The sequence below is a fragment of the Procambarus clarkii genome, chromosome 45 (assembly GCF_040958095.1).
Source record: "Procambarus clarkii isolate CNS0578487 chromosome 45, FALCON_Pclarkii_2.0, whole genome shotgun sequence".
In the NCBI taxonomy this organism is placed as follows: domain Eukaryota; kingdom Metazoa; phylum Arthropoda; class Malacostraca; order Decapoda; family Cambaridae; genus Procambarus; species Procambarus clarkii.
In genome coordinates, this window is record NC_091194.1 from 10,981,443 (window position 1) to 10,991,442 (window position 10,000).

Genomic DNA, 10,000 nt, shown 5'->3' on the forward strand with positions numbered 1-10,000 from the left:
CGGAGGAGGCTAGTTTATTGTGCATCCCATACCCATCCTGTGAGCGGTAGCGCAAAAAGCATTACAGAGGGCACAAAAGGTCTTTATCAGACCTCATCTTCGACAATGTTGTGTGTTTCCTGCCCTGATATGAGGCTCCTCCCTCGATCCTAACTCATCTTCATTCGTCAGTTACAAGACGGTCACAAGCCTTTCTTAACTAACAATGTAATCATAGCAAAATAACACTTAAATCATCTTTAAATCACTATTATCGTAAACCTAAACATATATTTTATCTCAATATAATCGTTTACAACTATATAAAAACAAAATTGCTCAGAAATTCTGCCTGGAGCAAGGTGTTCAGATGGAGCAAGAGGCAGCAGCAGCAGCATGGCCAGCAGCAGCAGCAGTGCCAGCAGCAGCAGCAGCAGCAGTGCCAGCAGCAGCAGCTGCAGCAGCAGCAGCAGCAGCAGTGCCAGCAGCAGCAGCAGCAGCAGCAGCAGCAGCAGCATGGCCAGCAGCTGCAGCAGCAGCAGCAGCAGCAGTGCCAGCAGCAGCAGCAGCAGCAGCAGCAGCAGCAGCAGCATGGCCAGCAGGAGCAGCAGCAGCAGCATGGCCAGCAGCAGCAGCAGCAGCAGCAGCGCCTCCCTCGCCCAGGACCAACTCAGCAGCGAGACGTCGTGACGTGATATAGCCTGCAAGATCAGCTTTAAAAACAAGCAATACACGATATAGTGATATAATACACACACACATCTTTATGTGTAGAACACGATCTTGCGCGTGTAAGTGTCTTACTCTAAGACGTTCACTCGTTAACATCCTGGAGTGAACGAGTGAACGAGTGAACGTAGCGTTAGTGGAGTTAACGAGTAAATTACACCCGCACCACGGCTGTGTATCTTCAGCCAGCCAATCAAAAATGATCGCTGCAGAGCAGAGCTATCTCAATCGACACATCAACATATCTAACCGGACCACATCATGAGTGACCACATGATGAGTGACCACATGATGAGTGACCACAACATGCGTGACCACATGATGAGTGACCATTAGACTCCCAACAGCCAGACCAAGCACAGGTCTTCTCATCAGTCTGGGATTTTAATGAGCACTTTTGACTTGATTGGCCAATTAGGGTGATTGTGTCATTAACAATTCATTTTCCCAGCTGTTGATTGTTACACCATAGCCTAACACCCACGTCAATATACGAACTATTAATTTGCAGTTATCTTAATCCATCAATAATATATACATCCATATAAATCATATAGTATCCATCTCAGTACAATCTTATCAAGTCTTAAAACAAAGTTAGGCAATACTTATCAAGATTATCCATTAATCTCTACCATAGTTATCATTATATAATAATATTCACGTCAAGATAACTCATTTATCCATTTCCTTAATATCAGGCAAATGATATATATACCAAGTAACTATGACTGATGCAGTTACTTGAATCATATTATATGATTCCTATAACCTTACTATAACTATTTAGAGAGCTTGGCTGGAGCACCTTCAACAAAATGAAGCAGATTTTGTGAACCAGTTTGAATACAGTAATTGTTATTATTGTTCTATTATTTATGTACAATGTACTGATATGAGGAAATATCAACAGGAGTTTGACGTTTAATACCATTACATCCTCTAAGAAATAGAGAAGATCCTTGACTGGAGCCGGTCGGCCGAGCGGACAGCACGCTGGACTTGTGATCCTGTGGTCCTGGGTTCGATCCCAGGCGCCGGCGAGAAACAAAGGGCAGAGTTTCTTTCACCCTATGCCCCTGTTACCTAGCAGTAAAATAGGTACCTGGGTGTTAGTCAGCTGTCACGGGCTGCTTCCTGGGGGGTGGAGGCCTGCTCGAGGACCGAACCGCGGGGACACTAAAGCCCCGAAATCATCTCAAGATAACAATCACAGCTAAGACCCCTTGATCCTCCTAACCCTTGTAGTGCGTGCTAGAAGCACCTTACTTCATTCATTCATCTAGAACTATATTTACCACAATTAGTGGTCCTACATGACCCAGGGTTACTCCCCCACACGTCAGCCTCCACATCTTGCTCCTAGCACGGTGTCTAAGATGACTCCAGTGGTGATACATCACGTTGAAGTTCTTCATCTCCTTAAAACACTTGATACCTGGTTGATGGGGTTCTGGGAGTTCTTCTACTCCATAAGCCCGGCCCGAGACCAGGCTTGACTTGTGAGAGTTTGGTCCACCAGGCTGTTGCTTGGAGAGGCCCGCAGGCCCACTTACCCACCACAGCCCGGTTGGTCCGGCACTCCTTGGAGGAATAAATCTAGTTTCCTCTTGAAGATGTCCACGGTTGTTCCGGCAATATTAGACACAAGCTGTGGGGGTGAGATGACGGTCAGTCCACTGCACAGCTGCGCTGACCTCTTGGCTCCGCCTCTCACGTGCCTGTTCCTAGTTCAAGGAATGTGGCCCTCCTTATGGAAGAAGGAAAATATTGTTCCAATACACAAAAAAAGAGCCGCCGCTCAGTGGTTGGTATCTACAGACGGCTCTGTCACTGCTCTCCATTACTAGTAAAATTCTAGACTTATTAATCTCTCAGCAAATGATATAATTGTTTTACCATCATCGACTAATATGTGATCGACAGTATGGTTTTATAAAAGGCCGATCTGCTGCTGATCTCTTGCTAAATCTCTCCACCAAGTTGCATCAGTCTCTGGATGAGTCCAAGATCAGCCGAGTTGTTGCTTTAGACACAGCAGGAGCCTGTGATCGGGTCTGGCACTCTGGATTAGTAGCGGCTCTTCAAGCACTAGTTATCTCAGGCTCCATCTTAGGAGTTAATAAAAGACTACCTTCAAGAAGGGCCTCACTGAGTAGTCCTCAATGGAGCAGAATCCGAGAGCCACTCAATTGGTGCCAGCGTCCTATAGGGCAGTCTGCTTGGCCCTCTGCTGTAACTGTAGGGGCAAATGCAGGTGAATGGAACCTTTCCACACACCTGCCCATTGGATGATGGGTTGGGAGGTTGGGGCCGAAGGATGGGTTAAGTGTCAAGCCATTACGACTATATAGCACTGGGAAGGGGGTCAGGATGAGGATTTGGGATGGGACGAGGGAGGGAAGGAATGATGCCCAACCACTTGGACAGTCGGGGATTGAACGCCGACCTGCATGAGGCGAGACCGTCGCTCTACCGTCCTGCCCAAGTGGTTGGGCAGAAGAAGTATAATGATGTTTATAATGCTCCAGTTTATTGTGCCTTACTCCTGCTGCTGCTGGGAATGTTGTCATGTTATGTTGTCACACCTGTGGCCTCCCACACCTGTTTGTTGCACATGTGTGTGCCCCGCTCACACCTGCTAACTCTTTTTATCTCTCTCTTACACATTTGTGCCCTTTCACACCTCTTTTCTCACACCTGTTGTCTTCTCACACGTATTTCCTTTACACATGTGCTCTCTGACATGTGTTTCTATACACCTGTGTATCAGTGGCCCGTCACACCTGTTCTCCACGCACCTGTCCCTTCCACTTTCCCAGCTCAATAACAAATATATATATATATTCCAGAGGAACAAGTTAGCACATTTTTTTATAACTGAAAAAACAACTTTTAACGATATAAAATACTCTGCATCGCATTCTAATTTGCTGGCTGGCATTTACCAACAACATATTGATGCTTTAATATACGTGAACTCGAAACTTATTAATTACCAGACAAAATGGGTTAATATATAGTTTATTGAATCTGATATTGCTTGAATTCTCTCTCTCTCTCTCTCTCTCTCTCTCTCTCTCTCTCTCTCTCTCTCTCTCTCTCTCTCTCTCTCTCTCTCTCTCTCTCTCTCTTACATGCAAGAGGAGAGTGGTGGTGGCGTCACAGGCAGCGTCTCACCAACACACACCTACACTATTATACTCTTAATGGTACTGTATTGCAGTTAGCAGATGCTGTTAGCCAGGGAGGTCGTGTGTGTGTGTGTGTGTGTGTGTGTGTGTGTGTGTGTGTGTGTGTGTGTGTGTGTGTGTGTGTGTGTGTGTGTGTGTGTGTGTGTGCACTCACCTAGTTGTGTCTGCAGGATCGAGCATTGACTCTTGGATCCCGCCTTTCGAGCATCGGTTGTTTACAGCAATGACTATGGTCCTATTTCCCTATCATACCTGGTTTTAAAATTATTAATAGTATTTGCTTTTGTGTGTGTGTGTGTGTGTGTAGGTGGGTATGCGCGAGAGAGAGAGAGAGAGAGAGAGAGAGAGAGAGAGAGAGAGAGAGAGAGAGAGAGAGAGAGAGAGAGAGAGAGAGAGAGAGAGAGAGAGAGAGAGAGAGAGAGAAAGAGAGAGAGAGAGAGACAGGAGGGGGGGGCCAGAATGACGGAGAGTCTTGCAGAGAAACCAGCTCCTGGGAGAATTCCAGAGGACTTATCTTAATGTTTCTCTTTCTAGTGTTTCTCTTTGATTTACTGCGCTTCCTCTCCTTTCCCTTCTCCTCCTCCTCCTCTCCTGCTCGTCCTTCCATCGTCTCTCCTCCTCCTCCTATTACTCTCGTCTTCTCTTCTTCATCCTCGTCCTTCTACTCTTCCAGCTTCTTCAACTATTATTACTATTTGTTCTTCTGCTGCTCTGTCATCTCCTCGGAGGAGGAGGAGGAAGGAGAAGAAACGCAGTAAAACAAAAAAAGGAGAAACACAAGAAAGAGAAACTTTACGATAAGTCCTCTGAAATTCTTCCAGGAGCTGGTTTCTTTGCCAGACTTTCCGTCATTCTATGTCACTCCCCCACCACCTACCTCCCCCCCCCCCCCCCCCCTCTCTCTCTCTCTCTCTCTCTCTCTCTCTCTCTCTCTCTCTCTCTCTCTCTCTCTCTCTCTCTCTCTCTCTCTCTCTCTCTCTCTCTCTCTCTCTCTCTCTCTCTCGGCGGGGAAGAGGCGGGGGTACGGGAAGAAGAGGAGGAGGAGGAATTCCTGGTGCATATCATTACGCCATAAAAACAGAGGCGGTCGCAGTCTCTTTTTATCGCCTCTCCAAAATGCAAGACGGGAGACGCATGCTAATGGCTTCCGGAGCCCTGCCCAGGTGTGTGTGTGTGTGGGGGGGGGGGGTTAGTTCCCTCCCAGGTGAGGGGGGAGGGGGGGGGAGAGGCAGGGGGGCAGGGGGGAGGGGGGAGAGGCAGGGGGGCAGGGGGGACAGGGGGGCGGAATCAAGGTGGTGGTGAAGGATGTAACAAGCACAATACTGGACAAACACCTCAGCAAGGACATTAATAAACGGAAACGGAACAAGGACAATCTACCCAGTGGAACATAGAATTAGGAATACACACGATAACAGACGGCAACAAAGGCATTTTTTGGTTTTGCTAAGCTATGTATAATGAGACAATATACGCAAAAAAGGATGGACAAAGACTGATAAGGGAAGGAACAGGGGTCACTTACTCTGGTACTGTTCTGATGCTGATAGAGAATTACACCACCGGTAATACCTCACACTAGGTGGGGGCCACCAGGTGTGTTTGATACACACACCTGGTGTCTCCCACTAGGTGAGAACACCATGTAGAGAACACCAGGTGGAAAACACCAGGTGAGAACACCAGGTGTCTCGTGAACACATTACCAGCCAGGTAGTTGTACTGCCCACTACCAAAAATGAACACTACCAAATTAATCTCCTCAAAGGCCGCGTTCTCTCTGAAGTTTAAAGAAATCACATTTCAAGACAAAGACGATTTCTTTGTAACGGGAGTTTCTCCGGTCCTTGAACTCCTGCCGTGCTGAGAGAACTCTCAAGACAGAGACGTGCACGCTGCCGTGCTGAGAGAACTCTCAAGACACAGACGTGCACGCTGCCGTGCTGAGAGAACTCTCAAGACACAGACGTGCACGTTGCCGTGCTGAGAGAACTCTCAAGACACAGACGTGCACGCTGTCGTGCTGAGAGAACTCTCAAGACACAGACGTGCACGTTGCCGTGCTGAGAGAACTCTCAAGACACAGACGTGCACGCTGCCGTGCTGAGAGAACTCTCAAGACACAGACGTGCACGCTGCCGTGCTGAGAGAACTCTCAAGACACAGACGTGCACGTTGCCGTGCTGAGAGAACTCTCAAGACGTGCACGCTGTCGTGCTGAGAGAACTCTCAAGACACAGACGTGCACGTTGCCGTGCTGAGAGAACTCTCAAGACACAGACGTGCACGTTGCCGTGCTGAGAGAACTCTCAAGACAGAGACGTGCACGCTGCCGTGCTGAGAGAACTCTCAAGACACAGACGTGCACGCTGCCGCGCTGAGAGAACTCTCAAGACACAGACGTGCACGCTGCCGTGCTGAGAGAACTCTCAAGACACAGACGTGCACGTTGCCGTGCTGAGAGAACTCTCAAGACACAGACGTGCACGTTGCCGTGCTGAGAGAAGTCTCAAGACACAGACGTGCACGCTGCCGTGTCCACGAAGACAAGACACGCCGTACAGGCGGCCTCGTGCTCTCTACGTGCACCTTAGTGCACGTAGCCTCTAATAAACTATTGCACGAGCATCTATACAATCCGCTCGCATTATCCTTGGGAAAACAATTTACTTAAAAATTATTTATTTTTTGTTAGCAAAAACACCCAATCTCACGTTTCCTGAGTCTAGCCAATGTTGCAAGAATCCAGCCCCCTGTGTTGCAAGAATCCAGCCCCCTGCGTTGCAAGAATCCAGCCCCTGTGTTGCAAGAATCCAGCCCCTGTGTTGCAAGAATCCAGCCCCTGTGTTGCAAGAATCCAGCCCCTGTGTTGCAAGAATCCAGCCCCCTGTGTTGCAAGAATCCAGCCCCCTGCGTTGCAAGAATCCAGCCCCTGTGTTGCAAGAATCCAGCCCCTGTGTTGCAAGAATCCAGCCCCTGTGTTGCAAGAATCCAGCCCCCTGCGTTGCAAGAATCCAGCCCCTGTGTTGCAAGAATCCAGCCCCCTGTGTTGCAAGAATCCAGCCCCTGTGTTGCAAGAATCCAGCCCCTGTGTTGCAAGAATCCAGCCCCCTGTGTTGCAAGAATCCAGCCCCCTGCGTTGCAAGAATCCAGCCCCTGTGTTGCAAGAATCCAGCCCCCTGTGTTGCAAGAATCCAGCCCCTGTGTTGCAAGAATCCAGCCCCCTGTGTTGCAAGAATCCAGCCCCTGCGTTGCAAGAATCCAGCCCCGTGTGTTGCAAGAATCCAGCCGCTGTGTTGCAAGAATCCAGCCCCTGCGTTGCAAGAATCCAGCCCCGTGTGTTGCAAGAATCCAGCCCGTGTTGCAAGAATCCAGCCCCCTGTGTTGCAAGAATCCAGCCCCTGTGTTGCAAGAATCCAGCCCCCTGTGTTGCAAGAATCCAGCCCGTGTTGCAAGAATCCAGCCCCGTGTGTTGCAAGAATCCAGCCCGTGTTGCAAGAATCCAGCCCCCTGTGTTGCAAGAATCCAGCCCCTGTGTTGCAAGAATCCAGCCCCTGTGTTGCAAGAATCCAGCCCCTGCGTTGCAAGAATCCAGCCCCGTGTGTTGCAAGAATCCAGCCCCTGTGTTGCAAGAATCCAGCCCCCTGTGTTGCAAGAATCCAGCCCCTGTGTTGCAAGAATTCCGAGCGAGTCCCTGTGCAGGAATGCATTACCCAGACGTTGCTGCCACGTCTCCTCCTCCTCCTCCCTCACTTTAACCCAAGCAAAACGTTCTTTATTGTATGGAACGTTGTTTTTCTCCCGCTCTTACTTCTGTGACGTTCGTTTGGGGTCGTGTGCTTGGTGAGTTTACACGCTGGTCGTCTTCACTCACCCTCCGTGTTTCCCCACAATGTTGTGGGAATGTTGTAGTCTGCGGCGTTTGAACCTGGAATATTTCACCCTGGAATGTTTTGGTCTGGAATGTTTTAGTCTGGAATGTTTTAATCTGGAATGTTTTAGTCTGGAATGTTTTGGTCTGGAATGTTTTAGTCTGGAATGGTTTAGTCTGGAATGTTTTAGTCTGGAATGTTTTAGTCTGGAATGTTTTAGTCTGGAATGTTTTAGTCTGGAATGTTTTAGTCTGGAATGTTTTAGTCTGGAATGTTTTAGTCTGGAATGTTTCAGTCTGGAATGGTTTAGCCTAAAGCAGGTACGTCCGACGGAGTTCAACATGTGGTAAGCAGACGCAGGTACGTCCGACGGAGTTCAACATGCGGTAAGCAGACGCAGGTACGTCCGACAGAGCTCAACATGTGGTAAGGCAGACGCAGGTACGCCCGACGAAGCTCAACAGTTTTATGGGGCAAGGGGGAAACGCCAGCTCCCCTGAATGCCCGTGCTAGCCCTTAGAACAGACTTTGAGTGGCAATCATTCTCTTTACTATCGTGCTGGTCTTGTGGTCCCAGTTCGCCAGACGTTCCTTGCCACTAGTAATGCTGTTTTACGGTACCCTCCAGTGGCAGTGCTGGTCCAGTAGTGGCTTCAGACAGGTTCCCTTCGCTGGCTTACAGCCCTACTTCACTTACAAGGTCACGCTCGTAAGTCTCCCTGGTAAGGACGCTGCGGGTTCACAGCTGTTACGTCGCGGTGGGTTTGGTAGGAGCGTCGTTGGGGGTCAACTGTGGTTGACAGGGAGCGTGGCGGACATTATAGAGGAGTGGCAGGGTGTCCCAGGAGTGGCAGGCCACTACCTCTGTAAGTGGCTTGACTGATGCCTCCAGCACTCCAGCACACAGACCTCTTACCCAGCCTCCTCCCCGCCCCACCATCACCAATGTGTGTGTGAGAGAGAGAGAGAGAGAGAGAGAGAGAGAGAGAGAGAGAGAGAGAGAGAGAGAGAGAGAGAGAGAGAGAGAGAGAGAGAGAGAGAGAGAGAGAGAGAGAGTGTGTGTGTGTGTTATTAATAATAACATTCTGCCCACCTCACACACTTCAAACCTGAGTAGAATAATACCTCCAAGTGGTTTGAATTAGGGTAAACATTATTATTTGTAAAATATAAATACTGTTCTTAATAGATTCCTCCACTTTTTCAGCTATAACATAAGTTTAGGGGTTGATAAGTGTTGTCATATTTGATAAACTGTTCACTTTTGAGACAGTTAAGCAAGTCCCAGCTGTACTCACCTAATTGTGCTTGCGGGGGTTGAGCTCTTTGGTCCCGCCTCTCAACCGTCAATCAACTGACGTACAGATTCCTGAGCCTACTGGACTCTATCATATCTACATTTGAAACTGTGTATGGAGTCAGCCTCCACCACATCACTGCCTAATGCATTCCATTTACTAACTACTCAGACACAGAAAAAGTTCTTTTCACCGAAAAAGTTCAGTCAATAGCTGTGTCTGGGTACAAGTGACAGGATGAACAACCCAGCGGGTTTCCTTCCTATTGAGGGGTGTTTTACATGCTGCTATGGCGGTGTGTTCACTCACAGGATGAGTGACGCTCATCTATGGCGGTGTGTTCACTCACAGGATGAGTGACGCTCATCTATGGCGGTGTGTTCACTCACAGGATGAGTGACGCTTATCTATGGCGGTGTGTTCACTCACAGGATGAGTGACGCTCATCTATGGCGGTGTGTTCACTCACAGGATGAGTGACGCTCATCTATGGCGGTGTGTTCACTCACAGGATGAGTGACATGATACTGACATGAGTTATACGAAGCGACAGTGTTGGTTATCTTGAGGTTATCTTGAGATGATTTCGGGGCTTTAGTGTCCCCGCGGTCCGGTCCTCGACCAGGCCTCCACCCCTAGAAAGCAGCCCGTGACAGCTGACTAACACCCAGGTACCTATTTTACTGCTAGGTAACAGGGGCATAGGGTGAAAGAAACTCTGCCCATTGTTTCTCGCCGGCGCCCGGGATCGAACCCGGGACCAGAGGATCACAAGCACAGCGTGCTGTCCGCTCGGCCGACCGGCTTCCATATAGACCAAGAGGAACTGTTCACAATGAACAGTGGAAGAACAAAATATGTGTAGAGACACATGTGTCACACATGTGAGAAAGTAATCATTTAGTTTATGAATATAAAACAGGTTGAA

The 10,000-nt window shown here is 48.7% G+C and overlaps 2 protein-coding genes across 5 annotated transcripts in view; one reads left to right on the top strand and one right to left on the bottom strand.

Annotated features, from left to right (window-relative positions):
* The window catches only part of M6 (neuronal membrane glycoprotein M6), a 311,681-nt gene that overhangs the window by 229,583 nt on the left and 72,098 nt on the right, over positions 1-10,000 (bottom strand). The gene's annotated exons all lie outside the window — the stretch shown is intronic.
* Positions 6,635-7,660, top strand: LOC138350418 (keratin-associated protein 16-1-like). Its single transcript, XM_069301053.1, has one exon. It carries the CDS (start codon positions 6,635-6,637, stop codon positions 7,658-7,660), a length of 1,026 nt encoding a protein of 341 aa, XP_069157154.1.

Coding starts and splice junctions, on each gene's coding strand:
- LOC138350418 (XM_069301053.1), top strand. CDS start 6,635: ATGTTGCAAGAATCCAGCCCCCTGTGTTGCAAGAATCCAGCCCCCTGC.